This window comes from Serinus canaria, chromosome 1, assembly GCF_022539315.1.
Source record: "Serinus canaria isolate serCan28SL12 chromosome 1, serCan2020, whole genome shotgun sequence".
NCBI classification, from domain to species: Eukaryota; Metazoa; Chordata; class Aves; order Passeriformes; family Fringillidae; genus Serinus; species Serinus canaria.
The window spans coordinates 32281294-32304315 of record NC_066313.1 but is presented as its reverse complement, the minus strand read 5'-3'; the positions used below and the strand labels follow the sequence as shown (position 1 = coordinate 32304315).

The 23022-nt window shown below is 41.1% G+C and overlaps 2 protein-coding genes across 4 annotated transcripts; one reads left to right on the top strand and one right to left on the bottom strand.

Moving 5' to 3' along the window:
- Nucleotides 1–15142: 15142 nt before the first annotated feature.
- LOC127059768 (serine/arginine repetitive matrix protein 1-like) lies at nucleotides 15143–17562 on the bottom strand. The gene is made up of 2 exons (XM_050976414.1): nucleotides 16991–17562; nucleotides 15143–16318 (listed from the first exon to the last, which is right to left on the bottom strand). The coding sequence occupies exons 1-2, from the start codon at nucleotides 17560–17562 to the stop codon at nucleotides 16264–16266; spliced, it is 627 nt and encodes a 208-aa protein (XP_050832371.1). The 3' UTR covers nucleotides 15143–16263.
- On the top strand, nucleotides 17201–22871 carry LOC103827237 (transmembrane protein 126A-like). Of its 3 annotated transcripts, none has more exons than XM_009102727.4 (5): nucleotides 17201–17334; nucleotides 19111–19235; nucleotides 21046–21239; nucleotides 21906–22020; nucleotides 22610–22871. In XM_009102727.4, exons 2-5 carry the CDS (start codon nucleotides 19120–19122, stop codon nucleotides 22812–22814), a joined length of 630 nt encoding a protein of 209 aa, XP_009100975.1. In that variant the 5' UTR covers nucleotides 17201–17334; nucleotides 19111–19119; the 3' UTR covers nucleotides 22815–22871. The 3 variants fall into 3 exon arrangements, with proteins under 3 accessions (XP_009100975.1, XP_018763931.1, XP_030090159.1); XM_018908386.3 differs by having other exon boundaries at nucleotides 17207–17295; XM_030234299.2 differs by lacking the exon at nucleotides 17201–17334 and adding an exon at nucleotides 17408–17738.
- Nucleotides 22872–23022: the final 151 nt, after the last annotated feature.

Here is a 23022-nt window from a genome sequence, read left to right as displayed (position 1 = left end):
AATGGTGATGTTACTGCTTTCTGTCACTAGCTGTATGTCACTAGCAACATATGCACATGGGAAAATGATCATTGGAAGAGCATCTATAACAAGTGCTCAACTTCTATTTATCCAAAACCATCTGGAAACTATGGGGCCTGGACTAAATTACAACTTGCAGAAGCTACAAAATTGCAGACAATAACCATTATGGAAACCCATGCAAGAAAACTGGCCTTAAAACATATTCAGAGAAGACATGAAAGTGTTTGCTTTGCATCTGCAGCACTCAGTTCTCTGTTCTCTGACTGACAAATGTGTATCTGAAAGGCAGGTGTCCAAGAGTGAGGCTGTTTTTTTCTATTCCCTCAATACATAAAATTGCTATCTACCTCTTTGGTAAATGAGGCTTTGATAGCAGATTTTCATCCATGTGCTGGCTCAAAGAGAGCAATCCAGCCTTTCTGTAAGAGCCCAGAGGAGCAGCGCTCTGTTCCTCCGGCTGCTATTATCTTTGTGCAGTCACTTGCCAAGAGCATGAATGGCATGTAGAATTGCATGACATCCAAACACCACCATCTTACAGAGAAGAAAATAGAGGAACATGGAGAATCAGACCTCATCTGTCCTTCTCCCCATCCTAGTTAGATTCCAGAAATGCACACAAACATATGTATGACACCGAGATACCTGCACATGCTTTTGTAATTGTATTGCCACCAAATTTTCAGTAAGATTCCCAAACACTTAACTCCCCCCCCCAATTAATAATTAAAAGCAAGTGCCTCAATCTGAAATTCTTCCATTAGAGTTCAATGCAAGTTTCATTACTAGGAGAGGGTCAAATTCCTCTGGTTAGACTAAACTCAAAGTAACGTAAAATGCTTGGAAAGGCAATAAAGATCACTTTTATAATTCTTTTTTACTAAATAACTAAAATAAAGCTTCTTTTTCACTGTATAAAGATTGACTGTCTTTTTTCAGGGTCTTGATGACTCCCTGTATTACAGACCTTAGGAAGTGACAACCAGATGAGTTCACATTGGGGCAGAGATATGACTTGGATTCTGTAACCTGATCACATTCTCAAATTAAAGAAGGGGGAAATTCCAGTCAATCGCTAAAGCTTAAAAAGATGCAATGCTTTTTCTTTCTCCTCACAGAAATTCTACCTGGTCACAAGCATTTTATCAGAGAAATGAAAAACATAATCAATAAAAAGGAATTTTATTTACATGTTTTTATATGTGCACAGACACATATATATAAATACATAGAAACACTATGTATATGGAAAAGACCTCCAAGATCATTGAGTCCAACCTTATGTACCTATCACATAGACAGGAAAATTAGGGAACATTTTATAGCAGTTTAGCCATTATAATGGAGGAGCTCACAATTCTCTGCTCTGATCCCACCTTGAGGGGGTCTCCAGGAGGAACTCCTCCTGAGGAACTCTTCTTTTCTATGACAGCTGTCCTTGGGGCAGGTAAAATTAGGCAATTACACTTAGGACCACTTATAACCCATGCAGAGAGAGAGATATCAGCTCTTTTAAGGCCACATCACAATACCTCAGCTGGGCTTCCATCAAACAAAAACACAGCCTTGAAACAAAGCTCTGGATCCAAGTGGGATATGGTTAAGTACAAAGAACTACTTCTGCATGTAAGTTCAGCTTCTTTTGCTTTAAAACCCCAATTACATCATATATTTACTGACCTCATGATGACCGTGCCTGACCCACCTAAGACACTTGCACATTCATTGGTACAGTGAACCTTCTGGCCACCCTCAATAGAATAATTAGTCCATAACTAAAAGCATGGGTTGGAATTAGGAATTCACCTACCCCCCAGTACAGACATGCGTATCTAATGAATCCATGGTTACTTAGAGTAAAGAGAAGACACAGAGTGGTGGAAAACCACTGCAGAGTATCCAGTACTGAGGACACATTTTAAGAGTAGACTGAGAAACTAGAAAAATGGGATGTGAATGGCTCTTCCACACCAGGGATACCACTCTCTGTTTCTTAGTGACTTGGTGAAGCATGCTGACATCTCCTCCTTTAATTATTCCTTTCCTAAAGTGTACAGTTTGTATTTTAAAAAGTGCAATGCTACAAAAAAAGTAGCATCCTTTTAGGATATGAGTAGTTTTTATTTTCAACTGAAATACTATTTTTCAATTCAGGAAGATGCAAAGACTACTTTTGTTGCTAATTTCTGTTGTTGCTACTTTTTGTTGCCCCCAGAAGAGTCCTAAATTCTACAAACTGAACAACCAGTACAGAGTACAGCTCTAGTGCTAAATCTAAATCCCAGATCAAGCAATGATTTTCCTGCCTAATTTTGCCCTCTAGCTTTAATAGGATACATCAATTTTTACTCCATCCCTAAGCTCCAGCATAGAGTTGCATCCTTTTCCTACACAATCTCACTTGGCAGCAGTGTATCTAGCTTTCTAAATAACCTGCAATGTGCTGGGTGATTCAATCAGGATACCCAAGCAATCCTGACCAAGAGGTTTTTCAGCATGTCAGGGAGGGGGGCTGTGCAACTACTACTGCTGGAGTACTCCTAAAAGGCCAAGAGAATTATGGAGACTATTTGAATCTCCTGTTAATTCCTCACCAGATTAGGCTTTCAAAAAAGAACTTTCCCCCTTCTCAATGAACTCTCCTGTTTATAAATAACTCAGAACTAAACCTCCATATGGATTTGACAGTATTTAGCATGCTGGGACACAATCCTTTTCAACACCAGCACAGCACATTCCAACCTCTGCACAACACAAAGCAATAGGAAATAATGTAATAAAACATCTCAGCTGAAAAATGCTGAGTACTCTCCCCAAAATAATAACCATTGTTAACTCCCAGTCATACCCAACACAGACAAGGACATTCAGTTTTTTTTATTTTGCAGCTACAAAGCTTAAGTACTATCTGTTTGCAAGAATGGACTGCAGACAATACTCAAATAAGAACCATATTCCCTGCCACCCAATTAAGTGGAAGTTTCTGAATCTGAATTCCCACACATTATTTTCATCAAGAAGAATGAGAGATTGGTGGCGTTCACAAGGGGCTGGATCACTGTATCCATTCCAGTATTCAATAAACCACACAGTTAATTTATAGCAGCCTGTACCTCACAGAGTATATCAGAAATGCAACCAAAAAAAATCTTTGTCCTATTGGATCACTATTCTCTAGTACTGATACCAAAACCAAATTCAAGCAAGACAACAAATCCACTGAACACACAATTTAATATCCCAAGAGGTGAGCCTCTATGTGGATCCTGAGTAGGTCCTTTGTCTGTGAACAAAAGACCAGTGAAAAGTCAGACATCAGCTGTGCCCCATGAGGCCTGCTGGACATAGAGCTAATTTTTTTTTACAGCTTCTTTGTATTTTATGACACTATTTTTGAATTGATCCTATTGGCTTTGAAAGAGGACTTCGATAAGAACCATTCAGAAGATGGAGTCCTACAAAAACATGCTTATACTCTTACAGTCAGTAAATGCATTATTGTTTTGTTTAAATAAATCATACTCAAAACATCTTAATACAATTGTAAGAAAAAATCTTAAGGAATAAAATAGCTTTTAAGGTCCTACAGGATCTTGTCCAAGTAGTTATCAGTTAACCCAAACTAACTCACAATTCTGTAAATTTTATTGCTTTATCACTCCACAATTTTTGAGCAGCTCAGGAATGCTTGTGGTTTATGCTACTGATCAGGGAACAGGTAATTGCTACAACCCAGCAAATCAGAGATATGTAATATTGACACAAAACTACAAGAAACTTTGTTCACTGGACTCCCTCAGAAAACTTTCCTTCCTCTATCAAGCTAAAGTTTTTATCACACAAGGAATTACTCAATTTTTCTTCTACAGAATGAATCTCTGCTTCATGTATTCATCTATGTAAGAATCAAAGAAGAGACAAACTCTTTTCTCAGGGCATTTATACTAGATGGGATCTTTACAGAATACACCACACTTTACAGTAGCCCCACTGCATAGATTTTTCTGTGATGTTGATTTTTAAAGTTCAATCAGTAGACACTTATGCTATGGAGTAAAATAATCTGTTGGGGCAATGCTCATACATCTGACAAAACAAATACAAAAATTGTATAGAAAATTGTACAGAAAACCCAAGTGATATTTTAACAAAACATAACTTCACAGTATATCTTAAAGACACAAAATTTTCTGGGGATACTGTCAAAAAGAAATGAAGCTATATATCCCAGCACATACAGAGGAAGGTGCACTATATATCAGTAGAAATTAAATTCTCACCAATAAATTGTTTTCCTAAAGCAATGCTCTTAAAATGTAAGCCACACACATGAAAGACTAAATTTGATAATTATGCACACTTAAATACTGCAATAATTTTATCATCTACTTTGCTAAAATTATGTCAAAATCAATTCCACCTACTTCTCAGGGTCCATATCAGAGACCTGGAAGCCACTTGCAACACTAACCAGTACCTTGAAGCAAAAGGATTTCCCTTCCTCTGCTGATTGGTTTTCTATGCTCTCATGTTTTGCAAACATGTTTTTAGAACCACTTTGAAACTCCATATAAGCAAGGAGACACTATACTCACTGCAGCATTTACAGTAGAGTCCTGGTAGCATCTGCAACTCTGCTGGTGTGGACAGTTGAGTTGATTAAAAAATTTTTGTGCTATCGTATGGGACTGAAGATGACACAGCCCTACCTGCACATAGCAGGTCACACACCACACCAGAAGCCAGACCCCAGAAACAAGTCTCCTAAACATCTCCCAGGTGTTTATGCACATCATTTATCCTTCAGATGAACTAAATATACTACACCTGAAGACAATTTAGGTTTATCCCTAAACTTCAATACAATAAATTATTAGGAAGAGGTTTGACTAACAGGATTAATTGAAACTATATGAGAAAGTGAAAGTGATTAAAAAACCATTCTCCAAGGAGCTCCATTTTCAATCCAGGGTTTGTTGAAGGATGATGGCTTAAGCCAAAGGAGCAGATAATGGAGGCATCACATAACTCAAGCAGATGCTGCTAAGGCCCTATATATGAATATATGGGTATTTTCAAGCCATCAGAGCTCCTTCTGGCCACAGTAAAGTCATATAGGCTGAACTCTACTGGCCAGGGCCAGTTACTGATTTTGCACTCAAATTGTGCTTTGAACACCCCCAGTCTGCTGACAGCTGCTGCTGCTTTCCTTGGGAGTATGATCCTGCCATTCAACTCTTGCTCTGAAGCAAAGTAGCTCAGAAGATGGAGAGAAAAAAATGAAAATACAATTCCAAACCCAGCAAGTTCTGCCTTGCACATGGAAGAAATCAGACTCAGCTGGTTAACAGCACCCTGCACCAGCCCAAGGGAGTATCAGGCAGCCCCTGTCTCACTGGGAACCAAGTCTACCACAGCCTCCTGCTAAGTTTAGAAACACATGTACATTTTTTTCCTAGCATCATTTTACTGGCATCATTTTCACTGGCATCAAAGTTTGTGAATGAAAATATTTTTGGGATTTAACAGGGTGGAAAAATGTCAATTTCAATGAAAAATAAGGTTGTTACCTTACTGAAAAGATGAAGGGGTATTTTTATTTCAATTTCTATTTTTTTAATCTGTCTTTTTCTTAAAAGGGATTTCAATTATCTTCTGACTTGCCAATTCTGTTGTAGAGGTGAATTTTAAAAGAAGAAAATGCCATCACATTTCTGGAGACACTTTACAGGTCTTTGAGAACCAGAATTGGGAAAATGTAGGACATTGAAGCAGGAAAAGGCATGAAGAATGGTGGAGAAAAAACACAGGAGCCAAAATAGAGGTGAGAAATGGAACCAGAGCACCCCAAAAGGGAGCAAGGTAGGGATCTTTGATAACTTTAGAAGAAAAAGGATCACAAAAACTACTTTCATTTTAGAGAGTTCACACCTTCATTTAGATGACCATAAGAGACAGAGGAGCAATCACTGTTCCCTGCCTCCGTTATTTAAAGATGTCTTGATTTGATTCTCTGGTCTGGAATTCTCAAAAAATTAAAATGAGTTGTTACAGATCAGCAGGAGGGAATGCAGTAAGAAACTTCCAGGCAACCTGCCTTGGGACTGATCCAAGTCAAACCTATCAGCAACTCATTTACCTTCCCTGATCTGCACACAGAACAGCAAGCACAAAGGAATAAATTCTGCTAATACACAATACTCAGTACCCACAGAGACAAAGAGCAGAAAGGCAGTTAAATTTTAGAAAGAAATTCAAGAAACAGTACACTAAGATGCTTGAGGAAAAACACAGGCTCTAAGCTCCCATGGTTCAAAGGACTTGAGAACTACTAGACAAATGATAATCATAAAATATTTGCATATAAACATTAATATGAGACACATATTAGTCTAGAAGACTGCACAGAGGAAAAGCAGACAGGGAATATGTGTAAAAACCAGAAAGCTCCCAGCATCTTGGGCCCTTCATCTCTTTAAGAGGACTTTAAACAACTATCCAGAAAATGCAGCATATGGGTTATACAACCTTGAGGAAGCATTATGTGACAATCACCCAGTGTGGAGAGCACTCACAGCAAACAAGAAAAGGGTTAAAAATAACAGCTCCTCAGGATATGCATGGCACATAAACCCATCTTCTGTCCTGCTAGGGAAAACAAGGGGACAGAAAAAGAAGGGAGGTAATCATCGAAGGGAATACCAGACAGGCTTGTTTCTAGGATTTCAGCTTTTAGCAACCAGATTGGCCTCCTCTGTGTGCTAACACATGGCCTGTGGAGATTAACCTTGGACAAGTGGAGAGTCTTTCAAGGAATGATATTTCAAGTTGAGGTTGCATTCTGAATTGTCCTTGTTCTCCATTAACTAAAAAGTGTGACATCCCTAAACTAACCGTAGCCTTGGTGAATTCTCTGCAAAACTGCTTTCCCACAGAACACCAATTTAGGAACAGTTTCATTGCAAAGCAGTGTTACTCTAGACCATGATGCTGCCAGCAGACAAGAAATGGGCCAGACAGACTGTAAGAACTGCTATGCAAGTACCAATTTCTCAGAACAAGGCAGTATTACATGCCCAGGTATATTAAGGAGAAACCAGATATCCAAATTCCAAGAAAATATGAAGTAAGGAGGACAGGTAGCTTTGCACTGAACAGTGTTACCATGCAGTTGTGTTATTGCAGGTCTCTGTGCCCCACACAGCTGCCACAGAGCCACAGAAGCTGCTCACCAGTCTCTTGTTCCAGAATACTGATTTGAGCAGCTGATACAACACAGAGGGCTAAATGTCCTGCAAGTCAGATTGCTTTGAAGGGCAGGAGTTGTGTTATGATGTGTCAGCTGGACTCTGAGAAACAGAACAGACAGTACAGAGATCCTGAAGGAGCCCTATGAGGTCTTCAGTTTTCCTCCCTGCTGTGCAGAAGGACCCAAGCTTACACCCAGATGGCATCTAATTGCGCTGGTAACCTCCTACAACATCCACAAGATCCCTCACCATCTGACTTCAGTGCTTGAAGGTTCTAGTGGTTTTTTCCTACTACATAAAACCAATCTTTATTTGGTTTTTTTTTTGTTATAAATCAGGACAACTACTTGTCATCCAGATGTCCAAGTGTAAAGCAAACCACCATTATTCCCTTTACAGCCTCTTCTACACTTGTTTGATTTGTCAAGTCCCTTCCCTGCTCTGTGTCCTTTTTCACAGTTCCAGCCTCTGCAACTTTTGTGTACTTTTGACTTTCTCAAAGCCTCTTATTCTCTTTTCTGGAATTAAATTTATCTTAATACACAATCTATAAACTCCGGCTGGACACCCAGTAATGATACAGGAACACTGACTGATGGATGGAGCTGGACAGAAAAACCAACAGCTTTATGAAACACAACACACACAACCAACCAGGGACATGATGGGCTCTCTTTTTTGCCTATTTGTTAAGATTCAGATTTTTTGTCTAACTTACTATAAGGAAAAACAAGAAAAATTTCAGATATCTGTGTTGATTAGTTCAATGTAACCTTGTTGTCCACGTATCTTCAAACTTGTTTTTACAACATGCAACCACACATCTGTTCTGGTAAAATGCTGCCTTTACACATTTTTTTGTTTTAAATATAATTCTTTAAACTTATCTAACTGAAAAAACACAAGGAATAGGATAATTATATAAAGATCAGGAAGAGGCTCAGCATAAACTCACAAACTTTACTCCAGCATTTCTGTTTATCAGAAAGCATCCTGAAAACCAAGCTACATTCCTGCTTCAGAGCCCCCAGATGACTATCTGACCCCTGCAATCCCACTGATATGTCTTCTCCACTCATCCCTGCCTGTAAACCACAATTAAATATTGGAAAAACACTCAGTATTTAATGCATAACCTGTTCATCTTATGTATTACACTTCACCATAAGGAAGAGACCAGTGCTTATCAGGGGCTCACTCTGGGACCCAAATTCTTCCCACATCACTTCTCCTCAGGAGACCACAAAAGGGCTTTAGCAAGTGCTGATATCAGCTGCTCATCACACCAGGGCCATTTCTTTTTTCCAATTAATTCTCTTTTCCCAGATATGTTGAAGGCAATGTGGGACTTGTTCATTAACAATCCTTGCTCCAGTTTGGTGACTTGGCTACACAGGTGACCTGTTTGCATTTCAGACAACAGAATGAGCAGATTCTGAGGCCTTGAGACTCCTTCCAAAACCAGACACCCTGCAATTACAAGTAGCTTCACCTGACCTTCTTGTTTCTGCCTTTCGAGTGTCACAATGTTAAAATCTAGGTGTAAAAATGTTAATGTTAAATCAACAATGCAAATATGAAGACAGAATGTAAAATGAAGCCACAAACCCTCAAAATGACATAGCACCAAATAAAAACCTCTTATTTATACAGCTGAATAAATATAAATTGACATCTTAACAATGCAAAATTATCAGAGTGCCCTGCTTTGAAGAGCTTACAATCTAATTGAATGCAAGACAAAACTAGTAGAACTTGATGTATAGTTTCAAGAGTAAAAACCAGGAGTTGCACACTTAGTACAGCAGCTAGGTTTTTTTTTTTTCCTTTAGAAGAACATTCAGTATCAAAATTAACATAAATGTGAAAATCGGAGTGAGACAGAAAACTACGAAAAAGATGCCAGTTCAGGAATAAATAACTTCCAAACTCATACAAAAGAATCATTATATTACATGGAAGAAAACAATTCAGTAACACAAATGCTTTCTAGCAATGCAAAAAAAAAAATGGAATGAGATCAAATTACCTTTATTGATTAGCAAAATAGGCATTATGGTCTTACATTTTCTCACATCCATGTTGGAATTATTAATTTGAAAGCCTTTGTATTATACTAGAATCCCCGAGTCAATAAAAAAACCCAACATGCACCTTCAGGCAACAACATAAAATAAATTTTACATTTTGGACATTAAACAACTGGGTCTGTAGATTTGCAAACCTTGGGTTGGGGTTGTTTGGTTGGGGTTTTTTGGTTAAAAGCACAGCTTAGCAAACATCTATCTGCAAGGCAGCGTTAACATAGTGCTCAACACCTAGATCTGAACCAGAAGGAGCCTGGAATTATTCCACTACAGCATAATGTGAGATATGCCCATAGGGTCAGGGGAGAGGAGCATCTGAAATCAGAAAAGCCTCATTTCTGCTTGTGAAACTGTAAACTGTCCAGATTCCCTCTTTCCAGGGAACTCTACACTATTCAATTCCCTGATAAATACATTTTGAAGGAAGCATTAACCTCTTCAGCCCAAAAGTGAAGACAGACTTAGGGACAATTGCACTGACTTGTTCTGGCAAATTTCTGCCACCAAAAACTCTTCTGGACCACATCCAATAAAGAGCAAATGTTTTCTTTACATAATTTCTGTTGATTACTACTGCCATCACCCATTAGGTCAGGGCAGCCTCGCTGGCTCTTTCTGGGATGAATATTGCAGGAGAAAACATGACCTTTATTTCTATTTTTATAGAGCTGTTGTTCAGCACTGTGTTAATTTGCAGTAAATTCAAGATACCACAGTGAAACAGACCTTAAATACTTCTAAGAAGCAGAAACCTGGTATGACCTGACAAAAATAAGCATATCTCAGTAAGGCAGATTTTCTCATTTTGCTGAAGCAGGGACTGCAAAATCATCTTTTATCACATTTGGCCACTAGTTACAAATTCGGCTTTTTCTCCATGGTTACCCTCTGACATCTAGCTTGGCCACCTGGAACAAATTCAGAAGGAAAGAAGAGAGGATGAGCAGGAAAAAGATTATGCTTATAATGCAAGACACCATTGCTTCCTACTGAGTGCAATACGCACTTAACAGGACTGGAGGAGAGGATGCACAGCTGCCTCTTGTGCCTGTACCAACACTGTGGTTGCTTCCAAGTCCAGTGACTAATAGTACAATAATTTATAACACTTTTCCCCTCCCCTAAAATAATGAATAGTGTTCATTTATAGAATTCACAGAACACACAGTGTCAGCTCTCATAAATATCTCAAGATAAGAAGATGTTTTTCCACTAAAATTTTTATGAGAGAATGAGACATCATCAAACTGAGGTAAGGGAGTTATAGTTACCCTGTGTTTTGTACCCTGAGAAAATGACAACTGTCCAGAAGGCAATGCAGATCTTAAGCGTGTTAAAATGCCCTTTGGAGGTGGATCTCTCCCTCTGCTGACCAAAGTAACACTCTAGGACAAAAGACTGGGCACTCTACCTAGCTGAAGCAACTAAAATGAGATGGATCTACATTAAACATCTGAGAAGTACCAGAATAACAGCAGGGCTGAAAAAGAGCATAAATTTCACTATTCCCAGTCCAGAGTCCACTTAGCTTTGCAGTGTGCATGCATATAACAAAGGCTTGCTCTGTATAATGCCTGCTCCTTTAGTCCTTTTGTAGACAAAATACTTCACTGTTTCTCACAGCAGAAACAATGTCTGGCTGGGAAAAGCTCACTGCCATAAAAGCAGTGACATCTTTAAATTAAAGTTTTGTGGTGAAAATTGGCACGGTTTAGATAGTCATTTTCTGACACTCGTTTGTTTAACTCTTGGAAATCTAAAATTGTGCTTTCCACAGTCTGTAAACATAACTAAAATTTGCACTGCTCCCATACTGAAAATAACTGTAAAAACTGAGAGGCAGCTGAACAAAACTTGGAGTGAAGGAGGTAGCCTTTTAGCCATATACTTATTTGAGAATTCCTATTCAGCAATTGAAAGGACAAAAATCTTGTAATACCAATTACCTGTTACAAGTAAATGAGAAAGAAAATTTCCAGTATATGTTAGATTTGCTGCTGTAAAATGTAAGAAGACTGAAACCACATTCGAGATTTTTGAGCACAAAAAGTTATGATCCTAAATTTAAATTTTGTTAGCTAAAAAGAAGCTTCCACCTTGAAAGATAATTGGGGCATGAATGGGAGCTAGCTTTGTCTGGTCCTTTATGAACTTTGCTTTAAAAGTTCCTGCTGAGTTGTTTTTAGACCCCAGCCTTTCAACACACCAGCCACAAAGTCAGCATTACCACTACAAAATCCAGGATTTCATAGAGCACATCTGTCAGATTCTTCTAAATGGCCCAGAAGTCATCCACATGGATTCAGACTGACACATTTTAATTCTTGACATTGATGTACTTAATAAAACATGTCCTGGAAGGTATGCTAGATGTGCAAGGAGGATGACAGGGTTAGTCTAGAAGCACATGTGCAGCCAGGCACCCAGATGTGTGAGTTCCTGCCATCTCTGTGTGAATCACAAGCAGGGCTCCAAAACTGGAATCTGGTCCTCATCACAGAGGAGCATGGATTTAATTAGTTCTTTCCATCACTGTGAAAGACATGAATGAATTACAGTAACATTTTTGCTATTAACTGTTCTGTTGATGAATCCAAAATATGTGCAATTACAGATCTAAATATAGTCCCTTACAGTTAACAGAAATCAAGCTAAGTAACTCAGGGAGGGAGGGAGGAAGGGAGGGAAGGAGGGAGAGCAGACATCTAAACCCATGCAAAAACCTAACCTCCCTTCTTTTATATGGTAGTACAATTTTACTTTGAAGCAAAGCCTTCCTCAAGAAATTCCATAATATTTCCGTTAATAGTTCTATTTAGAAACATCCTAGTTTGCAAAAGGTAAAAATTAAGCAAAAATAATAAATTTATTTACTTCTCAAAATTGTTCATCTCATTCCATCTCTCAATGGCACTGTCTAACAATCATTTTGTAACTACAGTCAGACACTGGTCTTGTCTGATTTAAAACTTTAAGTGAACTTCAAAATTAGAGATGAGCAAAAGCCAAGTAGAAGAGCCCTGTGTTTAATTGTGCAGCAACAGTGCCCCAATCCATACACTATCTCACCCCATACCTAGAGGGAGCACATCCAACACCACAGGATACTCCATAGTCCTTTTTCCAGCCTTACTTTTTCCTGGTACTGCCAGCAAGCATGTTAACTCTGTGAGCATTCCTGGGAAGGTGGGGCCTCATTGCCCTCCACACAGAAGTGAGAAAAACAAAATATTTTCACTCTAGCACATCAGGCAATAGAAATCAGGTACTGACACATGACCAGAACCAAGCCTTTTTTTTTTTTTCCACATCCATAAGAAATTAAAGCTTCCTATAAGTTATATGATTTTTATTATTAAGCAAACTATTTTTTTCCTAACTATACAGACCTGGACTTTTAAAGGCAAGATGGCAGGCATCACACCAAGCAGTAAGGTGAAGTGTAAATTAGGTGCAAAGCTATGTGAAACGTGAAGACTGGTACTAGATGTGAGAGCTATTTCAAAGGTAAATTCCCAAAATGCTGCCACTGTTCTTTAGAAAGACCCACAACCGGCCAGTGCCAAAGAAAACAGTGCTTGATAACAACTTCCAGTGATAAATATCAGTATGCTTCAAAGCTTGTTTCACAGGTTTCTCTTTCTCCATACTGATTTTAGGAGAATATTTTAATCAAATCCAATATAGCAATGCAGAAAGAAGTGCTGACAAGGAGAGGGATAATCCTGTCCTCAGTGCTGATACTGAAATACTTCTGCACAGCCTACTGAGAGTATCCCACTGAGATTTCTACAGATGCCCTCGATGGGCAGGATGGTAGACACAAACTCCCAAATTTTCCCCAAAAAAGGAAAATAAGTCATCATCAGAAATACTAAACTAGTTAGCCACAAACTGCTGTCAAAATCGTAAAGCAAATAAATGGGAAAGAAACCCCAAAAACCAAACATGGAAGAATCCCCTCAATCTCCCTAATATTCATAGAACTAACACACAATACTTGAAAAAACAGCCATCTTTTTAAAAACGCTAGCATGTTTTGAGTTGCTAGCATGCTTTTAATTACATTTAGAAAGTTGAAGTCTATTGCATGAACTAGAGAAATTAAGTCGCTCAAAAGCACAATGAAGTTGCTGATTGGCCAACATTTTTAATCCTGCAATTTACATGCTTAAATACATTCTTAACAATACCCTTTTAATAATCAGATACATTCACATTGGCAACTTCAGTACACTGATTGATGTGACAATTTAAAGTATTTCAAGGGGGACACTTGGGTCTCTTGACTTTGTATTTTAATGTTGCCAAAACATACATCCTTGTAACACCAAAGAAGAAAGTCAAGCCTTGGTGTACACTAAGACTGAGCCCAACTGCCTGGAAACAAACAGGAAATTCAGAGATTTTTAAGGCCAGAAGGGATTGCTGTGATCGCCAATCTCACTTCTGCACAAAGGAGCCTGTAAGATTTCACCCCTAAAGTCCTGCAGCGAGTATTCGGAAACTGAATTAGAGCTGAACATCTGGCACAGAAACACCCTTAGTGTAAATCACCTAAATCAGGATTAAAACTTAAATAATGAAAAGCCTCAGTTTTCCTTCTGTAAACAGGCAGAATACAGAAGCCTCCCCAGTACATCAGGGTGACACTTTTACAGCACAGCAGGATGAATTATTAAGAACAGAACTCTTCCACACACGTTTCCACCTTTACTACACATAATGCCAAGTGATTCCATGAATGACAAGGCCATTCATTAAAATATTTCAGGTTTGAAATTTCATTTCTAAACTGTCATTTTTAAAACACAATCACAAAATCCCATTTTTTGGTTTTTTTTTTCATGAAAATGATTCTAACAATCTGTGTGTTTTATCAGAATTTATATAGTAAATGTTAACTCATTACTAATGAAGGATTATTCCTATACAGAAGAGAATCCAAAGTCACATTGATTACATCCTCATTTCTGTTTGTAACATTCACTTTTTGCCCTTTCCCCCACATTTTGTATCATCACATCCAGGGATATTTTAGACCCAGGCACATCTGGATAGATGAGCTGAATAAAACAAGGTTCCCATGACCCTTACTCTATGAGCATATTCAGAAACTTTAAGTCGGTGTCCAATTTGCAAGAAACCAGAAATAATCTAAGGTCTGCAAGTGTTTTCAAAGTAAGAATTTTCCTTCATATACTTCCCTATTGTTGTTTGATCACTGGAAGTCACATTTTCCAAAGCTGCAAACACAAACTGGAGGTGAGAAGAAGCCAAATGTACGACTGTTTGTCTTTTCTTAAACACTGCCATACTACAGCCTTAAAGACAGTAGTTTTATATTGTACTAAAGCATGGAAATTCAAGCTAATTAAAATCACATTTAAAAAAACAACACATTCACATCACCTTACATTAGCTGCAAAACACAGCTCTCATAACTTGTTTTTAAAATCAGCCTTGAAACTTTGTTATTTATTTATGCTGCAACTGATAGCTGATGTTTATCCGCCAAACATGTCACAAATAGATAACAGATTAAACTATGGTTTTCAAATTTATTAGTGTTTGTAAGAGAGGCTTCTCACAAAATTAAACATCAAGCTTTTCTCTTGGTGCCTGTTCAAAATCTCAGACAGCTGATCTTTACAAAAAAAAAAATTTGAGGCCAAATTTGATGTAAATCTTAAAACACAGCATAAAGTTACTTTTAAAAATAATTATTGTGACTGCACCGATTTTTCTCCCATTTTCAATGCAAAAGAAAAACGATTTCCATTCCTGATTAAAGCATGTTTAATTTGAAATGGTAAAGTACTAGAAATCAGCAATCTAACACAATGAAGACACAACATGAGATATGAAGCTTCATAGCCCACCTTTCTTCTTGACTGGCATTCTTCTTCCTACTTCTGAATCTGGTTGCAAGCACTTATTTACAGGTACTAACGAAGTACTACTGGAACACTCTGCAAGGTCAGGAACTGACTATCTATTGCAGAACTCTTTTACAGTTCAGTAAGGAAATGCAGCTTCAATCTTCATTTCTATGAATACTTGCTGTTCCCTTGGATTGGAATTGTGACGTTCTCCACAAATAAGAAAAAAAAAAGGGAGGGAAAGAAAAGCTTTTTGATTCTTTTTAAAGAGATGCTTTCAATTTCTTTAAAATATATTTGACTCTATAAAAATACAAGAGCAAACGTTCCTTGGCAATATAAAATCTTATTATAACTCCTCTTCTGGCAGCAAAGTTTGAAAATTAAAAGATTTTATGCAATACAATTAAGGCACAGTCCATCTCTAGGCAGCTGTCTCAATACTCCACCTGTACATGCTCCAAAACATATTATTTGCAGGACAAAAACGCCCACGTAATCCAAATAAGGAGGAAGACAAAAACAATCCAAAGCGCCTCTTTAAGCTCTTTCACTTCTTGAATTAATTTTGCTAGCTATGTATTAGGTGACTACACAGCAGACTGAAAAGATCCCTTTTTCCTCACCAGACAAGAGCCTTCAAGTATCACCCTCTTACCCAACGGAAGTCACTGGGCAGACACTTTCATTTTTATTATCTGCAAGCCACCCAGCCTTACGGACTTTAATGTCCCTCTGATCCTCCCATGTATTAAAAGAGAGGATTGAAAACGAGGAAAGCAATCCCTTGACCTGGAATTATTAAAGTGACAGTGCTGCCCACTGGGCGCTTGGGCAAAGCAGATTGCTTTATACTGGAGTAATTTACTTCATGCCATTCCTTCCCTTGCACAGCAGCCACCTCGTGAAAGAGGAATAAGGAGAGTTAGGAGAAGAGCTTCACAAAAGGTTCATTTTCAGAGACAATGAAGTATTAATGAAATAAAAAGCAAGCCATGAGATCAGTCCGGAGTTTCCCACTCAGAAGCGCAGCTGGTTGGCTTCAGTATCAGCCTCTCTCTCTCTCCCCCTTTTTCTGGAAAGACAAAAAGAGAAACAGAAACGGGATAGATTTTCATCTACTTCGTTAAGGAGAATTCTGAGAAAGGCGGACAAGCTCCGAACGCTTCCCTTGGCCGCGAGGACGAGGAGCTGCGGTGCACATGACAGGGCTTTGCTGTGCATCGTCTTCTCGGGGACAAGGGACCGGGGTTTGTGAGGGGCCGGCTCTGCTCTGCTCTCTGATGTTCGCAGCTGGGATCTGTTCGGCCCCGCATCCCGCGGGCAGGGACTCAAGGGATGTCCCCTTTCATTCCCTCCCCTCTCCACCCTCTCCCGGTTCTCTCGAACCCAAAGGGGTCCGTCCGCCTGCTGCTTTCCGAGCCGAAACAGGACACAGAGGGCTGGCTGCCTGGGGGACTGGGATGGATGCAGGGGAACTGGCGGAGCCAGGCTGGGTTTACGGACGAGGACAATTCCCCCCGGTGCTGCTGAAGGACAAGCGAGAGGCAGGAGCTGAGGGGATGAGGGAGGGCTTGGAGGTGGGGCGAAGCGGGACGCAGCCGGAGCGAGGGGGGCTCGCAGGAGGCGGGACGGGGAGGGAGCACAAAGGAGCCGGTGGCGAGCGAAGGGGGCAGCGGGCGTCGCGAGGGCTGAGGGGGCAGGCGGGGAAGGGCCGCGGGCTGAGGGGAGGGGGTCAGCGGGTTACCCCGAGGACTGGGCCTCCCCGCACCGAAGGGGGAGTCCCCGCGTCCCGGCCGCCGGTGCAGGATCCGCGCTCAGCCCCGCCGCCATCGAGGAGCCGCCGCCGCCATCCGCCGCCCCGGCAACCAGCGCCGGGCTCCGCCTGCCGGCCCGCGGCCAATCGGCGGCAGCCATGCTGGGCCGGCGGCCAACGGCCCAATCACAGGCGGTCTTTGAGGGCACTGGGTCATGTGAGCGAGCAAGATGGCGGCGCCCACGAGGAGGGCGTGAGGTGGGAGGAGCCATGTTGTAGGCGGCGGGAGAGGCTCGGTGAGGGCGGTCGGGCGGTGTCCGTTCGTACGGCTCAAGGTCGGCACCTGAGCCCGGCGGAGAGGCCGGGAGGGGCAGCGCGGTGCGGAGGCAGCGACTGGTAGCGGTGGGGCTTGAAGGTCGGGGTCGAGCCGCAATTTCCCGGCGTGACGGTTCTGACCTGAGCCGGGCCGCGGGGCTTTGGGAGGGCTCGCTCTGCCTCCAGCGGCGCGCAGGGCTCAGGGAGAGGGGGGTGCTTACAGCTCTGTGACGTGCTGTCTGTGGCATCCCAAAGCACGGGTTTGGGGTCCCTCCTCGGGCGGCCTGAAGCGATCCCGGGGAGATCCTCCTGCCGCTCGGCCCGCTTTCTCCGCTCCTGCTTCCTGCCAAGCCCGAACCGAAGCAGGCTCGGTCCCATAGGTAGGACTTAGGACGCAGCCTTCACGTTGTAGCAGCAACTTAAGGTAAGTATGGTTGGCAAAGTAAGTCTGGGAGAGTTTTCTCTGCACTAAAACGTGTAGGAAGAAAAACCACTTGAATCACTAAACTCCAAGTGTAATCAAGAGCTGTTGTGAAGGGTTGGCCTCAGGTGGCCACCAACATGCTCTTATCAGTTCTTCCCTCCTCAACAGGACAGGGAGAAAGTATGAATAAAAGCTATGGGGTTGTGGTAGGGACGGGGAGATCGTTCACCAATTACCATTGCAGTCAAAACAGTAAACTTTGGGGGAATTGAGTATACTGCCAATCAAATCAGAATAGGATAATGAGAAGTAAAGCCAAATCCTTAAAACAGCTTCCCTCCACCCCTCCCTTCACTGTTGTTTTTCTCTGTGTCCTCCTCCCTCTTAGAAGTGCAGGGAGACAGAGAATGGGGGTTGTAATCAGTTCATCACGTGTTGTCTCTACCACTCGTTCCTCCTTGCACTCTTTTGTTTTTCCAGTGTGTGGTCCCTTCCATGGGAGACACTTCTCCACAGACTTCTCCAACAGCAGTCGTTCCCACAGGCTGCAGTTCCTTATGCAGTCCAGTGTGGGTCCATTCCACAGGGCTCAGTCCTTCAGTAGCAGTGGCTCTTCCAGTGTGGGTCCCCATGGGCTCACAGGTCCTGCCAGGAACCCACTCCAGCTTGGGCTCCTCTCCCCATGTGGCTACACATCCTGCCAGGAGCCTGCTGCAGCACAGGCCTCCCCCTGGGTCACAGCCTCCTTTGGCCATCCAACTGCTCTGGCATGGGATGCTCCAGGGGCTGCAGGTGGATCTCTGCTCCCCGTGGTCCCCCACCGGCTGCAGCAGCACAGCTGTCTCACCATGGGCTGCAGGGGCACCTCAGCTCCAGCACCTGGAGTGCCTCCTGCCCCTCCTGCACTGACCTCAGGGTCTGCAGGGCTGCTGCTCAAATGTGTTCTCACTCCTCTTTTCCAGCTACTGTTTTGCAGCAATTTTTACTCTTTCTTAACTTCCCCACACACACCACCACTGTAGTGGTTGGGCTTAGACTTGGCCAGCAGCAGATCTGTCTTGGAGCTGTCTGGAACAGACTCTGTCAGACATGGGGGAGCTCCTGGCATCTCAGAAGCCACCCTTGCATCCCCCCAGGCACCAAAACCTTGCCACACAAACCCACTGCAACTGTAGGCTTTCTGATTTATTTGGCTGGGGTTTTTTCTTACAGGTCTATTTGACAGTTAGGTCAATTTAAACCTGGAGTACTGCCATGCAAAATAGGGAATGTATTTGTGATTCATGGTGGCAAAGAGTCTAAATGCTTATTTGATTCATACTGGGGCTATGTAACTTGAATTACATCTGGGTTTTTTTCCCTTATGATCCAGAACTTCAAGATGACAGGAAGAGAGTTTCTTGAACTAGATTCTCCACAGCAAAGACTAATTTTGGAAAGATTTAAGCGGATGGAAATCATACAAAAGATGTTCAATGAGCTTCCTAAAGCAGATCAGTAAGTGCTGGTAAAATAAATGAAGAGAAGTGCATCAAATATTTCAAGTCTTGGAGGCTTTTCTTTTTCCTTATTCTTGTATTACAAATTCTTCTTGCAGTTATGAAATTAGTTAATTGTGAAGATGCTTGTTGTCCAGAACAGAAGACTTGTTTTATGCTTTTTCAATATGGTTATTTGAGTGTTGGCTCTGGTCCTGCTCCGCTGGTTTCTGGCATGTGCTCCCCAGTTCTGTGATGGCTGATCAGCCCTGACTGTCTTTGAGCATTCTCACAGTCTTGTGCTAGAGCTACAAAATTTTCTAGGAAACTGAAATGTGATTCTGCTGGAGTCATCTTGTGTCCAGCAGGGCTGGCCTGCAGCCAGAACTGAGTGAGCATCAACCTGCTGGTTTCTGCATTTCATTCTGCACAGCTCCCTGTTTCAGGAAGGCGAGACTGAGGTATCCAGGTGGTGGTGGAGGAGTCAGCTGGAGTCCTGCAGGCTCACCAGCAGGGTTCTGTACAGCACAAAGCCAGCTAATTGCCTTCTGGGCCTCACAAATGACCTTTTCGTTTGCGATACTGCATGTCACTACAAAACCTTACTGGACCTGAGCTGGTTCTGTTACCAGCCATTTGCATGTGTCTATCAGCTTGGATACATTTTTTAGAAATAAGAGTAATCAAAAGCTTATTTTATTTATATTTTTTAATAGGACTAAATGGCTGGCTAAACAAACTGCTGGTAGTAACACAGGGCCTCCCCAGACAGGTGAGAAAGCAAAGGCTGCAACTTTGTGTAGGATCTGCTGCCCTCGTGTTCAGCCTCCAAAACTCCTCCTTCCCCAGGAGAGCAGGGGAGGCAGATACTCAGTAGTGATGTGGTAATGTCTAGATAGAAACTCTGGGCTTATGTATTGCTAGGCTTTGGAAAGAAGTAGCTGCCAGTCACTGGCAGGACTTCCAGTTTGTATCCAAAGGGGAGCTCACTGATGTCTGGAAAGGAAGAGCAAGCACACTGCAGTCAAACGGAGAGTTCCTGTTTACCCAGGCACTTGTTTTTAACACTAGGGAGCTCAAACAAACAAAAAGCCACAAACCCCAACTCTTCCATCCTCCTTTTCTTATCTTTTGTGCAGTGTAGCAGTTCTGTACCTCACTAAGTAGATTCTGCTCGTCCTGAGTATGTTAATTTGCTCTGGTTTGGGTACTTAAATATGCTGCTAAAATTGTTATCTCAGTCCTCCATATTTATTCATGTGTTTGCCTGTGTTTCACTGCCTGTGATTGTAAAGGTAAAATTTTAATTTTCCTATTCAAAACAAGACATAGTTGGTGTCCTTGATGTCTGACATTTTTAGTGTTGAAAGTTTTGCGAGATTAGCAAGTACATCTCTGAAATCTTTTCCACAGTGCTTAATATTTTACTCAAAACATTAAAATGTAGAAGAATTGTAAGTAGATTGACTTGACTTTTTAAATTTATATGTTTTATTGTATATAATATTTCCTTAAACTTTATCCTTAGAAACATGCTTACTAGGAGAGCTTTAATGAAGTTTCCATTAAGTATAATAATGGGAGGGAAAAAATTGTAGCAATGGCTTCTCAATCTGTCACTTCACTCTTGAAGTTTGTGTAAACTCAGGCATGTAACAAAGGATGCTGCACTGGCTGCTTTTGAAAGTAGTTACTCTCCATTTTGCATCAGTGAGAGATTTATGTCCCTTACCCCTTGTTGCAGGATTTTCAGAAGAGAATTGTAGAGTTGATGAAACTAAACTCTTTTACAGTTCTCAGTTGCTGAAACGACTTCCCTTCTTTCACAGGAACCTTTGTAATCATGGACAGTACTTCCTAGCAGCAAATTCCAGCTTATGTGGTTTAGCAGCAAATAATTTCTTCAGGAGCATCCTACATGTCAGAAAGGCTTCCCTGGTGTCTGCTATTCCAATGGCTGTTATTCCATTTCTTTCAACAGCAGCAATTTATGAAGCTTTTGTGCATGACCCTTTATTTTCAGGTAAAAACCTCTTTATTCCTTTTTTTTTTTTCTTTTTTTTTTTGAAAGGGCTTTGCTTTCTGTACACAATGTAACATTAGAGGAGCTTTTTCTCCCTGCTAAACAGTGCTCTTAAACTGTTGTGGTCTTGAAAAATCTCAGTTTGTAAAGCAGAGTTTGGAAAGCAGAATGCATTGGAGGACTGCAGTGAGTTCTCAAAGTGGAGTGGGAAAGGAGATACATATGTTTATATATTTATATATATATATATATAGATATATAGATATCTAAAAAAATTCTTTTACACATTACTTATTTTCAGCATTTTTCACCCAGTCATGTAAAACAGACAGGTAAAAGTGACTGCAACAAAGCAGTTCAATTTTTCCCCATCTCTACAATTTCATTTGAAGGTCAGCTTTCAAATGATAAATTTCCCATAGGTTGGAATGGGAGTGATTGGTTTTTTTTTTGTTTTGTCTGTTTTTGTTTTGGAACTGTTTTTGTTGTTGGTTGGGTTTTTTGTTGGTTTTTTTTTAAAGAGTCCTCCTTTATATTTTTTTTGCATACCTGTACAGCTTGGAAGTTTCTGTCAAGAGCCTCTTTTCAGGTTCTTGCACGCAGCTTATAAATTGATGTGGTGGAGCATGTGCGGATGTTGACAGTGAAATACGGTTTGCCACGCAGGTCAGCTGAACTGTGAGGTCTGTGCTGTGATCAGAGGAGGATTAGTAGGTGCTGTTGTGGGTGGTTTCTATCCCATTTTCCTGGCTATCCCCTTGAATGGAAGCCTTGCAGCCAGGTATGTCTTATCTGCAATGTATTTATTGAAATGTATTTATGGGTTAAATGTTCAGCTCTCAGTAAATTCTGTAGATATTTGATCTGTGCACACTGGTTTTCTTGTAGACATTTAGGATGTGGAAGGAGATATACATTAAGGTCATCTAATTACAAAATGAAGTTTGTAAGAACTACACCAAAGTGAAATAAGATCTGCAAAGTGATCTGTTGGGAAGCCTTGTGTTTAGCAGGAGCCTTCCAAGTCTCCCAGGCTGTGCCTGGCTGTGTGCAGTGGTGGCTGCCATCCTGCCACCACTGAAGGTGGCTGGACAGCCAAGAGACTTCAGTGAGCCTGGGCAGTGCCCAGCAGCCAAAGTCCCTGAGAGGTGTCATTCTGTGTAGTTCAGAGCACAGCAATGGCAGGGCGAGGCTTGGTGAGACCCAGGGCATGGTTAGGATGTTTAAAGCCTCTATGCAGAGAGCTCAGTACCACCAGGTGAACTTAACACAGGAGAAGGAAGAGAAAATTACTATCTACATAAATATTTATGTTAAATCGTGACACTTGCATGGAAAAAAAAGTTTCTACCACTGTTTCTGTTGTTTAGGTATATGTCAACTCCTTTGCCAGGAAAAGAAAATCTGTTACGCTACTGGCTCACAACTTCTCAGCCTGTCTTTAGAAAGATGAGTCTGGGTATACTGGTACAGGCTCTGACGGGATTATATCTTGCCACAAAACAGCATGGAATATATATCAAAATGCTGCTGCAGATGAGCAGTAGCAGGGATCCTGAAGAGCTACCTGAATGAAGTAAAGCAACTTTTCAATTGCCTTGGATAAGTAACCATAATAAACAAGAAAAGAAGTGTTGCTGTCTTTTTAATACAAAAACAGTCTCTGCACTGGCATTTTTTAAGTTTTGAACTTAAATGCAGGTTAAACTTTTCATTATGGCAAATTTAGTGTATACACCTGAATAGAAGACAGATGTGTTGCTTTGGAAATGGGAGGCAAGAA

Coding starts and splice junctions, on each gene's coding strand:
- LOC127059768 (XM_050976414.1), bottom strand. CDS start 17,562: ATGCCACAGACAGCACGTCACAGAGCTGTAAGCACCCCCCTCTCCCTG. Junction 16,319..16,990: donor GGGGAGGCCCAGTCCTCGGG/GTAACCCGCTGA, acceptor TTGTCTTTCCAG/AAAAAGGGGGAGAGAGAGAG.
- LOC103827237 (XM_009102727.4), top strand. CDS start 19,120: ATGACAGGAAGAGAGTTTCTTGAACTAGATTCTCCACAGCAAAGACTA. Junction 21,240..21,905: donor GCATGACCCTTTATTTTCAG/GTAAAAACCTCT, acceptor TTTGCCACGCAG/GTCAGCTGAACTGTGAGGTC. Junction 22,021..22,609: donor AATGGAAGCCTTGCAGCCAG/GTATGTCTTATC, acceptor TCTGTTGTTTAG/GTATATGTCAACTCCTTTGC.